Source organism: Rhamphochromis longiceps, linkage group LG8 (genome assembly GCF_057381845.1).
Source record: "Rhamphochromis longiceps isolate RC_006_pf linkage group LG8, R_longiceps_female_GT1.1, whole genome shotgun sequence".
Lineage (NCBI taxonomy): Eukaryota > Metazoa > Chordata > Actinopteri > Cichliformes > Cichlidae > Rhamphochromis > Rhamphochromis longiceps.
This window is the reverse complement of record NC_140564.1, coordinates 25,069,763-25,091,705: the sequence shown is the minus strand read 5'-3', so window position 1 is coordinate 25,091,705 and position 21,943 is coordinate 25,069,763. Positions and strand designations below refer to the sequence as shown.

General features: G+C 41.4%; 2 protein-coding genes across 2 annotated transcripts; one reads left to right on the top strand and one right to left on the bottom strand.

Annotated features, from left to right (window-relative positions):
* zranb1a (zinc finger, RAN-binding domain containing 1a) lies at positions 1-17,763 on the bottom strand. The gene is made up of 10 exons (XM_085416693.1): positions 17,422-17,763; positions 16,113-16,965; positions 10,604-10,791; positions 9,449-9,602; positions 8,490-8,561; positions 7,613-7,811; positions 6,817-6,937; positions 5,223-5,352; positions 4,061-4,290; positions 1-3,035 (listed from the first exon to the last, which is right to left on the bottom strand). Exons 2-10 carry the CDS (start codon positions 16,939-16,941, stop codon positions 2,820-2,822), a joined length of 2,139 nt encoding a protein of 712 aa, XP_085272819.1. The 5' UTR covers positions 16,942-16,965; positions 17,422-17,763; the 3' UTR covers positions 1-2,819.
* A 437-nt stretch (positions 17,764-18,200) lies between these two features.
* On the top strand, positions 18,201-21,418 carry hpdl (4-hydroxyphenylpyruvate dioxygenase-like). Its single transcript, XM_085416694.1, has 5 exons — positions 18,201-18,970; positions 19,058-19,224; positions 19,302-19,453; positions 19,958-20,085; positions 20,504-21,418. Exons 1-5 carry the CDS (start codon positions 18,216-18,218, stop codon positions 20,706-20,708), a joined length of 1,407 nt encoding a protein of 468 aa, XP_085272820.1. The 5' UTR covers positions 18,201-18,215; the 3' UTR covers positions 20,709-21,418.
* Positions 21,419-21,943: the final 525 nt, after the last annotated feature.

The following is a 21,943-nucleotide window of genomic DNA, read 5'->3' as shown; positions in this document are numbered from 1 at the left end:
GAGAACCAGCCGTCTGTACTGACTTCTTGATTTTCATGTAAAACAAGTTTACTCCCTTGTCATGTACATGCACTGGCCGCTTCATTAGGTACACCTGTTTGTTAACTCAGAAAATGTCACAGCAAGAAAATAATCACATTTAGCCATGTACAGTCAAGATTGGCCTTCAAAGGCCCAGCAGAATGCAGAAGAAAGGTGATTTTAGTAAGTATATCAGTAACTACTGATCTACTGGGAATTTCCCCGTACAGTAGAGAAAGGTGAGTGGCACTTCTCTGGGTGAAAGTGCATTAATCGTGCACGGAGCATGCAGGAGAGCATCTCTGAAAGCGCAACGCATCGAACCTTGAAGCAGGTGGCGTACAACAGCAGAAGATCACATGCGTGCTGTGTCTGTCTGATAAGAACAGGAAGCTGAAGCTACAATTTGAAGATTTGTCAAATTGGACAACAGAAGAAGAAGACTGGAAAAATGTTGCCTGGTTTGCATGTCTTGATTTCTGCTGCAACATTTAGATGATAACACCAAATTCCTAGCATGGATCCATCGTTCCTTGTATCAGTGATGGAGTGATGGGATATTTTCTTGGTACTTTTTGATCCTGTTGGTACCAATTTATTATTGAGTAATGCTGCTGACCATCTCAATCCCTTTCTGACCACAGTATACCCATCTTCTGATGGCCGCTTCCAGCAGGATAACACTATATCACAAAGCTCAAGTCTTCTCAGACTTGTTTCTCAATGTGACAATCTGCTGTGCTTGTCACCAGATCTCACTGCGCACCTTTTCAGATGTGGTAGAATGGGAGAGTCACATCATGGATTAGCATGAACGTGCAGCCAACAAATCTGCAGCAACTGTGTGATGCTATTATGTCAATATGATCAAAATCTCAGAGCACTGTTTCTAATACAATTTTAATTGTATGCTATGAAAAATGAAGGTCATTCTGAAGGCAAAAAAAGAGTCCACACGGTATTAGCATGGTGTACTTCATAAAGTGATCAGCAAGTGTATATTTCATAATTATGAAAAAAATAAAATAAAATAAAAATCACAATATCAGGGCTTTATCACAAGTGTAAAGCCCCAATACTTGGTGGTGGTGGGGGGGGATGAAGACAATACTGAAATAGAATGAAATCCAGTATTTGGGGCTACAAGAAATAACTTCTTATTGAATGAAAAACAATCTCACATTGTTTAGTCCCAGAACAATTAATTTAAAGGGGAGGGGGGGGAAAAAAGGTCTGTTTTTATAAACCTCTCTTGATCTAGTAATTCTGTAAGTTTTAAACAAAATCCTGCTGAGGGGGTAAAATAACAGACTGTATATAAAAGATGAATGTATGGAACATAAGTGAAAAGTACCTTAAACCTGCAGTTCTTCATATTGCCAGCAGGGGGAAACTCTTTGGCCACAAAAAGAACCCTGCAGGTTAATTAATATTAAAAGTCTTATTCAGAAATTTAAACTTTAATAAAAATTTGTATTTAATTTTGTCTAAACTGTTGTTTTGCACGTTGCAAATTACGGCCCACGTCCGAGTTAAAAATGATGATAAAGCTAATGTGGGGCCCATCTTGTCCTGAATGTGTAATTTTCTTGGCCAAATTAGCCCCACTATCAAGCACCATGATGGCCAAGATGTAAATATTCAATTTGAGCCTTTACAACATAACTTTACTAACCAATAAGTGATGGTACCGAGGCTAAAGCCATCTTTTATATACAGTTTATGACATGCTTCTAAAACTAACTGTGATTTGCACTATAGAGAACTCCATACTGCAGTGATCCTACTTATATTTAGATGATGTGGGTGCACAATGTGAACATTATTGGCTGTGTCCTTGTGTGCGATCAAACATTCCCGATCCACCATCACCCAGTGACTTCAGCTATAACAGGAAGGAAAAGCAATCGTGCGTGTGTGGCGTCACCAATTCAAACAACGAATTTAACAGTGGGAATTAATGAACAATGCAAGTAAGTAAGTAGGTGCAAGTGAGTCAAATTTAATATTAACGCTGTCCACTGAAAGAGGCGGGGCGTTTGGTTTTCTTTCCCCCACCAGCATCATCACCACCCCCCACTCAAACAAACTGTGTCACACATAGAAATGTCAGTAAGCCTGTATGTCCTCCCCCCCCACAGAATTTATGTATAATCTGTGCAAAATAAAATACTTCAACTGAAAAGATCAAAAAAAAAAAAACAGATAAAACGGGGCAGAACAAAGGGTATCGCCTCCGCGTGCCAACTCTTCTGAACAAATAAATAAATTCAACATCAAATGGGGGCTTTGTAGAGGGGATCAGCAATCAGGAAAACAAGTGCTCTGTAAACCTTAAACATACACACACACACACACAAAAAGGATTATCATCCTCTCAGTTTGAAGCAAAAATTTCTGTCAGGCAATTCTGTATAAATGAACTTTGCCATCTAGTGCAGCTTCAGGATTTCCTTAAATACAGTATATTTTTCCTATATGAGCTATTACTTCTCTCACGGTGAGATAATTACCTTGACAGGAAGCATCAAGATAACCGGTAAGGACTATAGGGAGGCAAACCAAGTGGACTTGCGTTCATGGGAGCAGTAATCAGGATTCTGTTTGATGGTGCTGGTATCTTCTCTACCACAGAGCTCACAGAACACATGCATTATTACAAGTTAAAGATTTACATTTTTGGAGAAACGAGGGAGGGGAAGGGGAAATGTAGATAGCAAGGTAGTCTCTCCCAGACCCTATAATGTCCATTCCACAGATTTAAGAGCTCTTTTCTCTCTTCTCTACTTCCCCCTCACTCACTCATCTTCATCGTCCTCTTCCTCGCCATCGGAGAGAGAGGCACAGGGGTGGATCTGGCGGTATCTGTCCAACCACTTCTCCACCATCTGGGTGACCAAGGGGTGGTTACGGCGGCGAGAGCTCTTCTGCATGGCAGCCAGCATGCCTCCTTCTGTCACGCAGCAGTCCAGCCATTCCCTCAGCAACTTTTCCTGCTGCTCCTCGTTGCCCATCTGAAGTCACACACAAAACATGCTATTAGTAATGTTCAGATACACGCTTTCACCTCACAATAGCACATGTTAAAAGCTTTCCTGCATCAAGACTAATTTGCAAAAAACAAAGCTAAAACTGGTCTACAGCCAAAATCACTGAAACTAATGCTAAAGATTGTTAATCGTTTCACGAGGCACTGCTACCAAAACTGGAATTTTTATTACAAAGGCCGCTCCATCCAAACTGTAGATTCAGTTTTGATGAAATGCAACAAGTATTAAATACAACTGGTAGATTTTTCATATTTTAAGATTAATGCAGTTTTAAGTACTGTGACTCAGAAATGGTACAAGTGAAAGGCTTATAACATCTGGTAGTGCGCTACATTATTACATGGTCACATGGTGAAACCAGCTTGTCTACAAGTCAAAATACACTGGGTAATTGATCCAACTGCTGTTTCTTCACATCCCAACATCCCACCTACACATAATATTTTAACCTAGCCTTGTAGACTGGGCTTTAAATGCAGTCAGCACAGTTCTTTTTGGAAATTGAGCTGGCATAACCCTGCTAGGCTTTCTAATATCCTTCATTAGCCGCTACAGTGGATCAGCCGCCTCCATAATCACACTATCCCTAGCATCCTCGTCTTTCATGCCACCCCTCTTTTTATCCTCCTTCACTACATCCATGAATCCTCCTTCCCAGTAGCTCAAATCAAACACCATCCCTCCTCTGCACATCTCCAAACCACTATACCTAAGCTGTCCCCGTGATGTACTAAATCTTAATCTTGTCCATCCTGGTCACTCCCAATAAGAAAATAAAAATTAGGACCTTTGTCTCCTCTGCCACCTCCAGCTCCGCCTCCTCTGTCAGTTCCACCCCCCGCCCCCCAAAAAAAGCAGTAAAGTTCAAAAATATTTACAGTAATACCAAAATACACTTCTCAAAATTACCCAATTACCTGCTTTTTAAAGTTAAATTAAAAAAAAAAATTAACAAATCTGCAGTTTTACAGCACAACCACAGTTCCTACCTCTTGTGCAGACAGGAAGTGAATATGCAGCAGCTTCCTTTCGCTGTCCACCAATGGCAGGAAAGTGACTGTGACATCGTCGTCAGTATTGAGGTTGGCGCCCGCACCGCGATTGTCGTAGCCGTCGTTCTCCATAGCCACCAGGGCCGAGAAGTGACCCCGTGTGTAGCCCAGGGCAATGGGGCTCTTCCAGCAGAAGCTCTGCTCCCATAACAGAGGCAGGTACACACCTGAAGACACACAAACTAGTCAAAAGGTGCTGCACGCCACAGCACTCGAGGCATCGGCCAGGAACAGGCTCGGCAACTGTTCGCTCAAATTGTGTGCAAATGTCAGCCGAGGCCGAGCGCACTCTCAGATTTGACCTGACGCTAGAGGCGGCTGCTTTTTAGCCCGCTGAAAACAACCGGTTCTTTGTGAGCAGAGACGAGCTCCGCGGTGCAGCCTGATGCTCTGCTTTTTCAGAAGTGCACCCGCCCTCACCCCTCTGGCTTCTGACAGGCCAGCTTCCAGCTCCAAAAGCACACCAGCAATCACTAAACACTTAGCGTGCAATGTACACAAAAGCTATGGTTTCAGTCTACACACATAATTACCGTAATTAAGGCAGGCCATCATAACCAGGCTGCACCCTAAACGGAACAGATACACAGCGAGGCATCACAGACCATTTTATTTATTCAAATTATCAGTGCAGCACACCGAATGAGGTCAAGATATTCTGGCAGCCACGCACTCCAGCTGTGCTCACTCTGCATCTCATACACAATAGCCTGTCTGTATGAGTAATTCTAATGGCCTTGTTTCATGTGGTGTTGCTGCAGGTGTTTAAAGCTGGCTCACGCCATGATAAATGTTAGAAATAAACAGCGAAGCTCACCGGGGTCAGTTTATCACAAATTCCACTAAATTTTAAAAAGTTCTTTCTGCTTAAATTAAATATTAGCAGAGCTGTAACATAAGTGACTACTACACCCTCTACAGTGCACACACGAGGGTCCAAAGCTTCACCTTTGATAGTCACATCAATAAATATTAAGAAACATACTGATCAGCAAGTGTCAGTACTCTGTTTCCATTTTCCCCAAGATCTGACACCCTTTACAAGTTCAGGATCTGAGTTGAGAACACCGTTTTGTATTACAGCCACACGATGCCTCACCTTGAAAACGAGTGTATCCTAACGTTTCCCCACGGAAACTTTTGTAGTATTTCACTCCGTAGACTATGATGGGTCTTCGAAGAATATGTGCAAGAACAAAAATGTGGGTCTGCTCTAGGCTGGCCCCGGGCTAAAAAGGAGGAGAAAAAGAAAAAGCATAAGAATAGTTAGGCATTGTGATCATACTGCAAAGAGAAAAGTATCTTATGCGCGAGTATGAACGCTTTTCTTTCCTTCTCATTGGGCACATTACATAAGCACTTTTAAATATTCTACTGCTGCAATGATCTATCGCATAAAAAGGGGTTTCAAAGTTTCAGCCTTGTGGGATGGGATTTAAAAAGCTTGGTTTTTATCCTTCGGCTCTCATCTCTCCGTTGCTGTCAAAGCCTGAGACGAGGTCATCGCTTGGTAGCTTTTGCTGTGTTTGTTTGTGCTGCTGGTAGAGTGGCTCTAAGCTAAATGCCTGTAAATCCCAAGGTCACATGCTGGGGAGAGAGAGTGCTGCTTCAGCAGGCGTGCCGGTAGATCAGCTGTCTACAACTTCATCTTAGGGGATCAGCAGTAAATTGCTTATGTCCTATCTGTCATTCACACATGATCCACCATGCACAGTGCGACCCTTCCGACTGTCTTTTCCCATTTAGACTAATGCACATATATGACAATAGTTCATAGTTTCAGTAGCTTGTGCTTTATGCAGACCTTTATTTCCTCAAATAGAGTTGTTTAAAAAAAAAAAAAAAAAAAAAAAAAAAAAACCGTGGTCGAGGTCACTGCAGCAACAGAATCTGACAAAACAGCAAATCAATAGCTACACTAACATATGTTTTGCACTTCTGGTGGTGTCGTGAAGTTGGCAAGCACAATTAATCTACTTGCAACTGCGGTGTCAGCCTGTTGAATTATATAACCGCACGCCCGTACTGACGAGATAACCTATCGGCCTGTTTGAGGCGGCAGAGTGAGCGTTGTGCACGTAACACGACTACCCAGTGTTAGAGACCAGATGGAAGAGGCTCCACGAACAGACTGATTGTGTTCATGTCAAGATATTAAGCAGATCAGCTTCTAGCTTTGAAAAGACTGTTTCAAATGATTTCAATGTAAAAGGGCTTATTTAATTGATATTTGTTCAACTGTATTAATTGTGCATATTGAGTTTCTTTGAGGATAGCTGTTTGTAAATGACAGTTTTTGAGTTGAGTGAGCAAAATATAAATGCATCCAACTATCTTATGAGTTGCCTTTCCTTGATCAAATACAGGCGATACATTGCAATTTTGATGTTTTCCCACAATTATTGCAATATGACTCACACGCTTTTGCTGACTGGAGTGCTGCAAGAGTCTAATGAATATGCAAACAATGCAAGAGAGGAAAGGGACTATTGTTATGTAAATATTTTGGAGACAGACGTTTTGGGTCATAAACCTTCCCGTTTTGCCTTTGTTAGTGCATCATTTTCTACATCATTTTCCAGCTTTTATTTCTTTTGTAGACCAAAAAATAAAAAACATTTAAAATGTACCACTGTCTTTAAACTCAATGGAAGTGAAGGTAGGCTGTAAACCAGAGACAACAACATAATTACCTGGCTGGCCAAAGACAGAATGAAGGCCCAGTCTTCCTGCCACTGCTCCTCTCTGAGGGAGAAATGTAAACCAAAGCTCTGCGAGTACCATGACTCCCACTCCTTCCAGCGTGTGTAAAACCTATTTTTAAAAAAAAAGAATATTATTATACTATTTTCAAAGCTTATTGAATTAAAGGTGACCTCGAGCTCAGCCTGCTTGTATAGAATGGATTACTTTATGTATCCATTTACAGAGCTTCAAAAGAGCTACACTTTAAGTGCCAGAGGTCTTAATTATACATAAACAGAACAATCCACACACCTGCAATGCTCATTAAAAGGACTTCTACGCATGTTTTTTGTCTTGTATGAGTGTAGTCTATAGGCATGTCCTCTAGAAAGAATATTCTGTTATACACCAGTTTGAAAATCTGGATTTACAGTCACTCGTATTCCAAGAATATAGCAAAAACTTTAGAATAAATATAATTATGATGTAAACAGGTCATAAATTCACAAAGAAAAAAAACAAAGTGCTTGTGTTAAAGTGAATCGAATCAATACAATAAAGTCTAATTAAATAAAATAGCATAACTTGGTAGAGGGGGAAATGATGAATGACTTTTTTTTGTTGTTTTAATGTGTCCAGTCTTGTTTGCAGTTTATTTCTTTCAGTTCGTCTGCTCTCGCTTTGTTTTTATGCAGATAACACGAGGCCATTTTTGAATATGCAACATGAACTGAGAGCAGCCTGTGAAAATTTTCAAGTGTCAAGTATCAGACTACAGGAACTGTGTAGGGCTGAGCCTCTCACCAGTGGGAGCAGTCGTGCAGGCTGTCGTGGAGAGCCTTGCGGAGGACAGAGTCCTTGTCGTAGATGCCCCAGGTGGCCTGCAGAACAGAGTCCAACAGGCAGTCTCCGGCAGTGCGGTTCCACAAGGCGTAGAGGCGACTGTCCAGGCGTGTCCCCAGCTCCAGAGACCAGTTGATAACAGGAGATTCCTCTTCCAGTTCTACAAACAGATATAAATGTGCGATTGGGTGTTGAGGACTCCAAGACAATAACTAATCAAGTTCCGTGTTGTTGCAGTGAAAACACAAAAGAGGAACTTGTGGCTGCATTTATTTTCTCCGCTAATATATTTGATAGTTTAATGAAAAGAATCAAAACAAAAAATTGTGTTTCCAAAAACTCAGCATAGGATTGCATAGATGCTGCGTTAAGTGTTTCAGATGTGCAGCTGCTGCAGCCGCTATTTCCGCAGGGACAAAATGCAAAACCTGCTTTTCTCTTCCCATCGTGAAATATTATTAAACACATCTCCCTGAATATGCAATCATATTCTGCACCAGAAACTCAAGGCAGCTCTATCCAGTAGCCCACTTTAAGGTGGCTTAAATGGGTCATAACACTCCTTTTATATCTTCGTTGAAACACAAAACACACACACAGCTGCACTGGGAGAGTGTCATTAGATAAGTATGTGGGAGGGAAACTAGTGAGCTCAATTAACCTAATTAGAAAAGGAAAAGAAGACGAAGCAGGAGGTGGGGAGCTGATTGAAGACAAACACAGGCAGGGAAGATGCTAGTTTAAAGTCCCTTCTATTGCAGGACGTGAATGGCTGAAAACATGCAACTGGACAGATTGAGAATATGACACAGGATATAAAGAATGACATCTTCAGTACCTTTCTGCACATCTCGATCTAACACCTCATCAAACAACTTCTCCTGGACAGCAGGCGGCAAGTCTTCTATATCTGCAGAGAAACATGGGAAAGATAGGTTTTCATGCTCGTTATAACCTAATGGTAGACAAGGCCGAGGGCAACATAAATGCTACAGTAATGACACACAGAGGGGATGTTCTTCACTGGATGGCATTTTGTCAATGGCACACTGTAAATACAAGCTCTGTGTATTGAACTGTGCACACACAAAGCCAGAACACTGGTGGCTGTTCTCTGGTTCAATAGTGAATGGCACTGGCTTTGTCTGAGAGCAAGAGAGACACAAACAGACAAAGCGAGAGAGCGAGTGCCCTGCAGCTGGCCTCGGGCCAAATTCACTCTGTAGTGAAATGCTTGGCATTAGACGCACACACACAAAAATTCGAATTTATATGCAAAGGCTTCATAATCTTTGCTCCCAGGGGCAGCAGCAGGACTAGATCAGAACAGTGGGTGTTCTTAAAAGTAAAGTGAATGTCATTTCAGTGAAGACATAATGCCACAGGGACGAGCTGATGTTTCTCTGAGCAATGCGGCGGGGTCCTATTCTTACACTCAAGTTCACACATTGACAATTTAGACATTTATACTGTGTAGAAGAAAATTCTACAAAGAAGCCATGAATAGAATCCCAAAGAGCACAAAAGTAATTATTTCCCCGTTGCTTGCTTCCAGAGTAAATGGAGCCAGTAATATTCAGTGTCAGACATGACAAATATTAAGACTGGTTGTTGGGGTGGGAGTTTAATCTGAGCTGTTTATTGAGGCTACAGGAAAAATTATATATTTCTGCGAGCACAGGCCCATAAAGCAAAACTGATAAAGGGATAAACAGGAAGAGAGGTTAGATTACACGCACAAACACATACCAATAAAAAAAAAAAAAATAAGTGGTATAAGCATTAAGACCCAAGTACCTGCGGGCAGAGTAAAAGTGACCAAATCGGTGAGGAAGTAACAGGTGAAGTCTCCTTTACGTTGACGTAGTGAAGATGCAATCTCTCTGCGGATCTGCTCCGTCAGCTCGGGACACACCATGGAAGGGATGCACTTGGCTGCTTGCTGGCTCACCTTATAGACATGCACACAGATTAAAAAATTTTATTTTACAATGAAATTAAAAGATTAAATGAATATGTGAACTTTGGACTATATAACTAAAACTAAGCTAACTTATCTACACTTAAGATACGTCTGCAAATGTACTACCCCAAAAGATTTGTTATGCTAAATGCTTGCCCTCCCAAACTGAAAATTCAAAACCGCAAGCTCCACCCACGACATTATGGTAGCGCGCCAGATGTTGTCCATCAGCTGCAGCACGCCAGGAGGGTTAGCATCAAAAGCTGGGCAGGCACAGTGCCAATTCTATTAAACAGAAGCATTGTAGTCACCCACACTGCATGCCGAGAGTGAATGCGCTGCCATCCTGTGCACTCAGATACACTGTGTCTTCTCTTGCTCACAATTTTGTTTGAATTGTCAATTCCAGTTTTAGTAGTATTAGTGAATCTTCTCAAACAGAGACGAGATCCTTGACACATACTCATACGCCGTCGAGACATGGTTCCCATGCATTTCACGCAGCACAAAAGAGGAAGTTGGTCCACCTTACCCACCCAAGCGTTTTTCATTCTGGGGATCAAACTCTCCCATGCATAGTAAAGACCTGCCTTTCTATGCTTGCCAACATGCTTCCTGTGCCTTTTCCTAATCACTGTTTGCTCTCCGAAATCACATCAACTCTTATCATGCCCCATAAGAAACAATGACAGAATAGCAGCAATTCTAATACCCCCCTAATTCTAAAAAAGTGCTTTTCTGCTGTAATTCTATGCATTAAGAGCATCTATTTTTCATTATATAGCACACTTGGTAAGGAGCAATTATAAGCGGTTGTGGCTGATAATGAGAAATACAAAAAAGCACTTAAAAATGAAAAGTTTCTGTAACATAAAGACTTTACAGGCATGTTAGAATTTTTAGGATCTTTTTATAAAAACTGACATAAATCCTCTTAAGATTAAAAACTTATAGCAAATTTTTGCTCAAAGATTCAAGACTATGCTTACCTCTGTTAGCAGAATGGCGAGCATGTCCTGCCTTTGAAAGCGAATAGCCAGATGTACCAGAGTGAAGCCTACATCAAAAGCTGAGGACCGATTAAGGAGCTGCACCTCGTCTGCAGTGAGCTGTCGGGCAATGTCGCCACCGGATGACTTATAAGCTTCTACTGCCGCCAGGTCTCCCTCCACAACGCCTGCAGGAGAGGAAGGAAGGAAGGTTGGTTTAAAAAAATAAAAAAAAAATAAAAAAAAAATCAGAAGGAAAAATAATGGAAAACAACTGTTAAAAGTGATGAATCAGTGCCTAAATATTGCTGACACAGCTTCTTTTCTAGGATTGTGTGTAGCGAGGCTACCAAACTTTAATAGAGTGACTCATGTCAACATAGTCGGCTATTTATGTCATCACATGACATACACATTCAAGTGCGGTGCATCGATATAGGGAAGACTAAATGATACAACACAAGCCATTTAACAGCACTACAAGTCCAACCTCAGAGCTGACCATAAAAGGTTCAACACCTTTGTAAACATCATAACCCATCTGCAATGTAGCCTTTATTACTTTGGATTAGTATTACTTAGGCATACTGAAACAAGCAAGTGTATTCAAAAGAACATACATGTATCAGCAAAAAAAAAAAAACAACAACATTAAAATCCATTTTAAAAATGGTTTAGATATATTTTTTGGAGCAGCTTCAATCCCCATGTCTGTTCTTGTAGAAGCAAGATGTAACAGACAGCTTTAAATGTGCTAACACAACATCGCAAATCACAATTTATTAATATTAAAACCTGGGAGAAATTTGTAAAACAAATCCAACTAGAGGAAAAAATTAAATAGGGCCTTGATGTCATTCGACAGCTCTGATGACCTTTAGATGTAGCCACGAGCTAACCGAGTGCAAGAACAGTTATCACACTGTCGGGCTACTACATAGCAGAACAGACAGAGCAGTGTAGCTGTAATGTGGCGCTATCAGAGAGCTGTGTAACACATAGGACAGTGTGTTGAACCTACTAGTCTCAACATCTGTTATGAGTGAAACAGCCAGGTAGCAAACAGGACACTGGAAGAGCTGCTTTATTTAAACTGGCTGCCTTACATCAGGATGTTCTCTCAGGCAGGGAAGAGGACAGTTGAGTGAATCTGGACTAAAACATTCCAAGCATGACCCTTCTCATTTTACACATACTGGGTGACATTTTGCAAACAGATCTATAAATACATGCAGAATGATTTGAGTTGCAATAGCTGTTGCTATGCGGGAGACCTCAAAGGAACTCAAGAATGCGGTGACCCGTTTTCAGTGAATACAGGCAGTTTTGCTAAATTTAGACTTAGATAAACAAACCGTAAACCTTTGTCAGCGTCAAGCTGAAGCTGTTGATTTACTGGTCGATCTATGTTCCTACCCTTCCCTGTGGCCGTGAGCTCTGGGTAGTGACCCAAAAGAACTGATTGCTCATTTCCGCTGCTTTTATCAGCAATCTGCAACTAGTGTACCCTTAGAGATAGGATGACGAGAATGGCAGTTCGAAAGAGGGTCAGTGTTCAGGCAGTTGACTATGATACCTCCTGGATGGCTCTTAGTTGAGGGGATTCTAGCATATCCAACTGGGAGGAGACCCAGTGCAATCCTAAAACATGCAGGAGAGATTACGTTTCTCACCTGGCTGTCTCCCATGACATCACTGATTAGACTGCTGCATCAAGTCCCTGATAAACGGGAATGGATAGATGGAGAGATATCCTACTGGTTAAGGCAGCTAGGTTTGCAAAAAAACAAAAAAAAACAAAAAAAACCCCAGACCTTTCTTGTGTGACTCATACCAATCTTTGTAATATAAAACAAAAGCAATAAAAGAGAAGTTATGAAGACTTTCTAAAAACCGAGAAACAAGTAATTGGATGGTCAAGTAATGTGCATTGGCATGGTGAGCAAGCATTAGTGCAAACCAGATTTCTCGACCAGTATTAGGGCTGCCACGATTAGTCGACTAGTCACGATTACGTCGACTATCAAAATCATCGACGACTGATTTAATAGTCGACGCGTCGTTTGAAGCTTTGTAAGATCACAAAAGACGCAGGAATAAGTAGTAGAATTTAAGAGTGCAATAACGGACTGAAACAGAAGATGGCAGCACTGCATGTACAAGGATGCCAGCTGCTGTTAAACCCCGAAGAAGAAGAAACTGTGTCCCAGAATTCATAGCGTAGCCCAGCTCAGTTTCCAACAATGGTGGCAGCTAGTTAGCTTTAATATTACTCTTATTATTCTTTCTGGGTCACAAAATAAACGTTTAACATATTTTCAGGCGAGAATGTAGCTGTATAAACCTCAAATATCTGCTCAGTTTATCAGGACACCACATATTTTCAAAAGCGCTTTTCGGAGACGTCTGTTACCCACTAGCTCGATAGCTAGCCGGGGGCAAGGCTCACTAGAGCCCGTGAGAACACCGGACTCCCAGCAAATAGTTTTCAAACCCACTGCCGTCTTTCGCTACTCAGGTTAAATATATATAAGGCTACGTTCACACTGCAGGCGAAAGCGCATCAAATCCGATTTTTTTGACCCTATGCGACCCATATCCGATCATGGTATGACAGTGTGAATGGCACAAATCCGATATTTTCAAATCTGATCTGGGTCACTTTCGTATGTGGTACTGAATCCGATACATATCCGATGTTTTAGAAAGCGACTGCTGTTTGAATGGTCAGGTCGCATTAAATCCGTCTTTTACGTCACCGACACAAGACAGACGCCAATTATCAGCTCCGGAGAAGCACCCGAGAAGACATCGTGAACGCTTCCTGGCCATCCAGTGTAGATGTCAGTGAAACTGTTGGGAAGACATCGTTGGAGAAACGTGAACATTTTATTTGTACTGTATAATCTGCAGATTCTGACAGAAATCCCCAACTATCCTTTGAAGCACCGCTCCTCTAAAACAGCAATAAGGATAATTATTAGGTTATTTACATTATTATGTAAATAACAAAATAACTTAAAGCAAAAATTGGGAAACGTAAAGTCCGAAGTCTTTATATTAACGGCCATCTGTCAAACAATACTGTTTGGTCTGGGTCTAAACAGAGTGCGTTGTGTGTGAAGTCTTCTTTTGCGCATGCGGGCCACTTTGAGCGTTCACACTAGAGCGCGTTTGCTGTCGCATTTTATTTGTAGTGTGAACACGCAGACACAAAAAAAAAAAAAAAAAAAAAAAAAAATCGGATTTGATCAAAAAAAAAAAAAAAAAATCGGATTTGATCAAAAAAAAAAAAAAAAAAATCGGAATGAGCAATAAGACCTGCAGTGTGAACGTATCTGCAAATTTCATTCAAATTTAATAAACTATCATCTTGTCTTTATTTTTAGTTAGCACATACCATAAACACTTAAAGCTGTAAGCTAATGATAGTTATATAAGAGCAGATGCATGCTAGTGCAATAAGCTGTACGTTTTACGTCCAATAAATGCATGATCTGATTAGTTGACTAATCACAAAAATAATCGGTGACTAGTCGACTATCAAAATAATGGTTTGTGGCAGCCCTAACCAGTATTTTATCTTTCGGAGCGCTGTATGGGTCCTTTCATTTAATGTAAATGAAAACATTTAAGTTTTAGCAACTGCAACCCATTAAAAGATTAGGCTATGTAATATTCGTCCCCATAATGACCCAATCACCCAGAGATGGGTCATAGAGGTTTTTAGGCATGATGGTTTGTGGTTTTATCCCAACTAGAACGCCTCATTACGCCCTCAGTGAACTAACATGTCAGAATATTTTGCCTTTGCATGCTTGACAAGGTCAGCTTCATGAGAGCATGTCTGATCCCAGCAGTGCCTACAGTCTGATCAATGCACATCATGCAGGTTGTGAAAGACTTTGAGCTAATATTGGTCTGCGCTTAACAAATACACAGTCTGACATTGTTTCTCAATCAGCTGCTCCACAGTAACCTATGGTTATCTAAAAGTAATGTGCTGGAACAAATGAAATCAATGTCTGTTTGTGTTTGTTTCTCAATATCTCTCACCATAAGTACTACAAAGTGGCGGGCTTGCATTTTTTTTGAATCATCTGAAAAATTCAGTTCATCGTCGAGATTAATTTAATCTTCTGAAAGCAAAACAAACAGAGGTCCTTGATAATGTTTTTTTCTCCCACACCACATTATCAGGAACCGCATCGAAATATAAACAGAGCGGCAACAGCAAGAGACACCAGTTAGGTTTTTCACTGAAACAAAAGAACCATAATACAAAAACATGTCCGCTTCCTTTTGTGGGAAAGCACAATCAATGGGAATCATCTGATTTTGGCTCTTGTACGGAGCACAAAAAACATTAAAGTAGAACTGCAGGAACACAGTAAAGTGAAGTGAGATCGTGTTTTCAGACCTGAGGAAGTGCTTGGCCATAACATACTCGACTCAGGCACTTCCTCCACTGACAAACACTTTGAAGAGCACATGCGGTATAACCGTAAAGAGTCAGAGACATGGTATGAAGAAGAAGAAAAAAAGGCTCAGCCATATTTAAAGTTAATACATGAGTCTTCCCATGTCTTTAAGGACAGCGGTAGGGAGAGGGGAAAAAAAGAAAACGACAAAAAAAAAAAAAAAAAAAAAAAAAAAAAAAAAAAAAAAAAAAAAAAAAAAATACTGCCAAGTTCAATCAGTGCAAAGGTCAAGGGGGCGTTGATCATGTGCTGCACTCATGTTTTTTTTTCCTTCTGTTTTTTGTTGACTGTTTTTAATGTCCTGTCAATGTTATTTTTACCTCTTGGGGGGCTCTGTTCAGCACATACGCGTCACTGTTTACAGGGTCTATTGACTGTGAGCCAGGAGACTCTCTGCTCCATGGGCTGCACTTGCACTACGCTGCCCAGACGGCCCATTCATCCCCACCAGCTGGGAAGCACTCACACCCTCTCAGTTGCTCAAAGATGCTCTCAGAGCCCAAGTAAAAGCACTGGGAACATCAGTGGTGAATTGGACCAAATTCCTACTTTCCCTTTTACCACATTTTATGGTTTTTTCATTGCAGTCAGCAGTATTTACCTGATGGCACCGCCCTATGAAATAACACAGCAGGAATTTCTTCTGTACTCTAATATTTGGAGACTAAACAATGAGTCATGCCGTCACTCATTTATAAAATACAAAGTGGCTCTTAGTGCTGTGCAACCTTGGCACTTTGCAGAGTGATGCACCATCTGCAATGTAATAACACAGAAAATGTGTTGCATTGGGGACAATAACTGCCACCTCTGTCTGGAGTACAATGCTTTGCTGTCACTTAGCATGACATCACAGACACACAAAAAAAGTGTTGTTATAAGAAAAACATGACATAGGAGAGTGTATTCTTTTTAAACAAAATTAAGAAACAAGCACATTTTCACATCATTCATTTGCTATGAACCAACTGATCTCCTAATCCATGCAGAAATTACATGTAACGTAGAAAGGAGGAAAAAAAACTCACCAGCACATGCACTAAGAAACAGCCAGTCAGTTTTCTTCATTCGGTTCCTAATCTGCTTTAACCTCTTGAAGTCGACTTCTTGTTCCTCTTTGCTCATGGCTCCAGCTGCAAGCTCTATCCTCTGGAAATCCATAGTGACATGATCTTCCCTCTTGGGCATAGGAGGGGATCTCCTTTGCCCCTGGCCTTCGCTGCAACTGCCCCTCCACCGAGCCCTGTCTTGCTCGTTGATTACGGGTGAGGGCTCCGCAGACTCGGCCAGCTCTATGGCTTCTTGGTTGTTGGGCCTGGGGAGGGCACACACCACACATTTTGTAGTTCTGGGCCAGTTCTGGTAAGTGCAGGCGGTACATGTCCAGTGCTGCTGGTGGGTGTTGAGTCTGTTTCTGTCATTATACTCCTCACAGGTATCCACAGGAGAGTGGAGAGCAGGGCGGCAACCTGCATTGGAGCCTGACGTCTGTGGGGACTCAGTGGGGCTGCTGGTCCTCGGGCGCTGACAGAGGCACTGTGTGCAACGGATGGCACGAGGCCAGTTCAGATAGGTGCACATCTGGCAGGACCACTTATTGGCAATCTCAGCCATACTGGGTGACCTGACTCTAGGCCTGGCACTGGAATCAGGACAGATGAGGAGGCTGCTGCCACTTTCACTTCTAGAAGGCTCCCACTCCAGCCCGGGGTCCAGATCAGGACTGTTTTTGTAAGGTTCCTCTGTAATAATGGGTCCCCTCAACCTCGGTGCACGGCACATAGTACATTTGATTGCAGATGGCCAGTTTTCATAGGTGCAGTAGTCACAGGCCCACTTTATCCTCTGCTCCGTCATTGTGGACTACTTTAGTTGGATGCACTGTTGTGAAAAATCCCGTTAGAGTTGAGACATAAACAATAGCTCTGCGAATAATCTCGAATAAGCAGGTGTTACAAACCATTGTGTTTAGATATAAGAATTCCGTCCAGCATATGCTCCAGCAGTTTGTAAACTAACCTGCATCTGATCGGGCACATTCAATGACACACTGGCAAGATTACATTTTAGAGTGTTTGATTTGAATCCTTAATAATCCGTAACTCTAAGAAGAATGGTTAACAGCGCGGTTTTAACTCATCTGACTAAAGACACTATTGCGTTACTCTGCAGTTGTGTTTTTAGTCTTTAGCTTTAGCTTGCTAGCTACTGAGCTAACCTCCTAGCATATATAGAGCTAACTGCCATCAAATCCAACGATTAACGCGCACGACGGAGCATACAGTCATGGAAAAGGTCATAATTTCATTCATGTGAAGAAAAATGTGATAATCTTACCGTTTCGTGACTGCGCTGCGCCGCCGAAAACCACAACAAACCCTTCTCGTTCACTCCCCCTCCTCCCCTCCTCTCCTCCTCCTCCGGCTCAATCAAACCTTTCCCAATCCGAATGATTTCGACTCCTCTGCCCTCTCACATGTTTACCTTCGTGGACTCGTTAACCACTGGCGGAACAAAGCAATCCCCGGCAAAGCCTGGAACACCTCGAATCATCGTTTAAATCCGCGACTCTCCGTGGTTTACATTGCCTCCGTGTTGTTTAATGGCGGCGACAGCAGACAAATGAGTAGCAGAGCCAAAATAAACGCTGGCCTGCCTCCGTCACCAATCATCTGGCTGAGTTCTCAACGTGATTGGACAAAGGTAAAGTACTGTGTTGCCTTCAGGAACGTCCGGAACAGTCAAAACGCCCTGGGGGGTTTAATTTTTAGGACGCAGAAAGAGTTGATAACCACGTCGCTGAAATACTTTGCATATTTTGTCGATTTTTAGGCACATTGCACTAGACAAAAACATGTTGATGTTAGTCATGCTAAGACATTTGCGATTGGATAGTTTACACATCCCCAAAGATTGGGATAGAAAACTGGATTACATAAATATGACATTATCCGTATGGATATTAAATCCGATATTTATAAGCAGCATAGAAACCATGGTGAGTCTGTAAATTGTTTAATTTCTTAAATTATATTTTGAATACATTCCAATTAAATTCTGAACTAGCTGTGAAGAATAGCAAAAGCGTTACGTATATGCTGATGTAACTGAAAAAAATAGGCTTTTCGGTTATGAATCAAGGGTTCCGCTTTCTCTGGACACGCCCCTTTCAAAACGTCACTGAAAACATGGCTGTTTTCTTGAGCCGGTTACACCACGTTTCGCTCCACGTTTCTAACGCGGAGAAAATAGCTAATGACCTTGTCTCTAAATTCAAGTTTGATTTATTTGCTGCCAGATTAACTGACAAGTCCAAGCAGTTTGCTTTCAGGAAAGGAGCAGCAGTTTTCGTCGTAAATGAGAGACCCAGTAAAAGCAGCGTGGGACTGAATGAAGGGATACTGGGATTAGCTGACAGATACTCCATTGATCCACAGCGGGCTGACTTGGAGAAGTACAAGCAGGGTAATAATTCTTTGGGATGTCTTTATGATTTAAGCCCTCTTCATCCGGTGGATACTGTAAACAACGTGTGTTTCGAGGTAGAGGATGTCCAAAGGTCATTCAAGGTTCTTCGCGATCTGGGCTGTAATTTCTTGGTGCCTCCCACCACCGTTGAGGACGTGAATGGTCCTGTCACCTACTCGGTAGTAAAATCAATTGTGGGAAACGTGTGTCACACGCTAATTGAGAAGACAAACTATGAGGGAGTCTTTTTGCCAGGGTTTGATGTCATTGAAAAGGACTGGAGCTTGGGAGAAGAGGACATGTCTTGTCCTGTCACACACTTTGATCACATAACTTATGCCTGCCCCAGGAAGACAACCCGCCAGGTCATGGGGTGGTATGAGAAGGTCTTTGGTTTTCAGAGGTTTTTCATTGATAGGTGAGAAATTGCTCCGAGGCATTTGTTGCCATATCTTTTCCCCAGCGTGGTGTCAGTAATCTCAAGGCTGTTTGTTCTCCTGAATAGTAATGAAGACGTGGATGAAGGTTTTGTGATAAACCAGGAGGGCATTGGGCTTCGACTTACTGCCATGGAGTACTGGAAGTGCAGCAAAGCAGGCATCGCTCTTCCTTTTGCTGGCAAAAAGGAGCCTGACTGCAAGTTTGTCATTGCGGAATCACTGCCCGAACAAGGTAATAGAAACCCCTAGTTTCTCATTTAAGCCACTATTTATGATCTCCGCCATCACTGTTTGCATTTGCTTTGTCAGGCCGGAACCAGGTTGACACCTTCTTGGAGCAGCATAGGGCCCCAGGGATCCAGCACATTGGGCTGTACACTAAAAACATTGTTTCTACTGCGCACACGATGGCTGAAGCTGGCGTACAATTTTCCTCCCCTCCTCCAGCCTATTACACTCAGGTTTGAATGATTTTGAACTATAATCACTGCAAGAAGCGACCTGTGTTTTATTCATATTTTCACATTATAGTTCTGTTTAATTTATATAGTTGGCCTGGATTTTGAAATTTTGGGAATTTGGGAGAAGCTTGTCCTCATACTTCCTGCAAGGCAGGCTTTCAGAGATTTTTCAGATCTTGTTAAAAGGGTACATTTTGATCCAAACCATGATATATTACCACACTTGACAAAGTAGTTATGCCTAAAACCTAGCTGAACTGTGACTTAAGGCTGAAAACGATATCAAAGAAAAGAGGGCTTTGAAGGCAAACTTCTCCCACTAGAACACATAATCCAAGTCATTATCACACTTTTCAAGGTTATGCCATCACCACACAGAAGGAGAACAGGGTCTGCTTTGTACCAGTAATCACAGGAGCAAACACTATAATTACAGACTTTGTAACAAGTTCAAAAATAAAGGAATTTTCCATCTTTTTAAACCCATCCCATTCGCTGTGGCAGCTGGGAAAACAGCAGGAAATAGAGGAAGCAGGTCACAGCCCCCAGATGCTAGCACAGCATGGGATTCTCCTGGATACAGACCTGCACCAGGATCCTTTATCACAGAGAGCATCCAGTGAAAGTAAAAGGTAAGAGCCAATCAAGAGTTGTAATCTCTCACAGCCTTCAAAGAATGCCTCTCTTGTAAATTGTTTTAGTCAATGGTTTCTTTTAACTATCTTTGGCATTATCTTATTAAATAAGTGAAACACTGTGAAAGTTTTGTGTGATGTATGGCTGCTCAATGTCAGCAAACAATCTTATCAGTCATCTCTATTAAAATGAGGACATGTTCCTGTTTTACTATTCAGTACAATTACAGAAGCCCGTTTGGCTTGCAACATGCATGTGAAAACTGCTTGACTTCGTTTAAAATTGCTGCAATAATGATGAAAGACACGAACCACAATTTTTTTTTATTTTTTATTTTTGTATTCACCAATGAAAAGTTGTGGAAACAGTCCCGAGGCTGAAAGTGAATCTACTGTGCTGCTTTTCCCCTTTCAGACATCTTCTACAGGTGTTTACCAAGCCCATATTTGCTGAGAATACCTTCTTTCTCGAGCTGATTGAGCGAAGAGGGGCAACGGGATTTGGCGAGGGGAACATCAAGGCGCTGTGGCAGTCAGTGCAGGCGTACATGGAAAATGAGAGGGTGGATCGTCAAGAACCTCAGGGATCCTCAAAAACTGCACAAACTGCTCTTAGTTAGCCACTCCAAACATTTCTATAACAGGTTATGTTATTTCATGTGGCTGCACTATTTACTGAAAAACATATGAAATATTTAAATTAGTCTCTAAAAAGTCCCTCGTTGCACTGATGACACATTACTTATTATATAATGTATTCATATCTGTTGAAATGGGTGCTGTGTTCTGTACTTGAAATGATACAACAAAAGACACTTGCTGTAGGAGTAAAATAATGTCTTTGTTTTCACTGTCTCAAAGTAAACCACATTGCTCCAGAGTAACCTCAATAAACTTGACTCACAGTAAACTGTGAAAATCAATTGCTGGCTTCAAAATATTGTGCTCCGTTTTTCTTCTTGTGTGGGCCAAACTTCAGAATAAGCACACTTAAAACCTCTTAGACCTTCCTAGACAAAGACTGACAATGGCCAGTGCATTTTAGTAATTGTCAAAGATACTGGAACTTACAGTTACTTACATTATATAGTAGCACTTGCATGCGGTACTTTTACTTTGCAATGCTTTTGGGTGCAGTGGCTTGTTCTTCATTGTTAATGCAGCACATGTATGTAAAGTGTCTGAACACCACTTCCACATATACTCAATGAAGTATGCACAACAAGCTCAAGCTGCTAGAAGACTGAAAGCTTGCTAATGCATCAATGATAGTGTGCTTTTTTTAATGTATACTGTGCTATAATAACACTGTATATTAAAGTATTTTCACTTAAAACATTTAAGTGCATTTGCTTACTATAATGCTCATAGTTATGAATGCAGGAAAAGTGAGAAATGTTTATTTATTTTTTTACATTTTATACTAAGGTATTATTAATTGATTTAATGCATTAGCATCACTTAGTCAAAGTCACTGTCCATATGAGAAAAAGTGACCACTTCATTGGCTCGTAATGTAGAAATGTATCCCAAACTATTATTTGCTGTTCACTTCATTATGTAAGCATTATGTTGGTGGAAAATTAAACTAGGCTCTTTGGCCCTTTTTTTCCCTAAATAACCCACCCACACAGTCACTTGAAGAACTGTTACTGGTCAAACAGCTGCACCTCTTTCAGAAGCCGTAGTGGTTTTAGCAATGTGCATGCTTTGGCAAAAAAAAGTGGCTTTAGAACCTCTTAGAAGGGATCTCCAATCCCACAGAGATGTGCCAGTTCAATTAACTTGGCTATAAACATTATGGATGAGGATTAGTGGGATAGATGAGAAGCAGTGAAGTTTAATGGACTTCCAC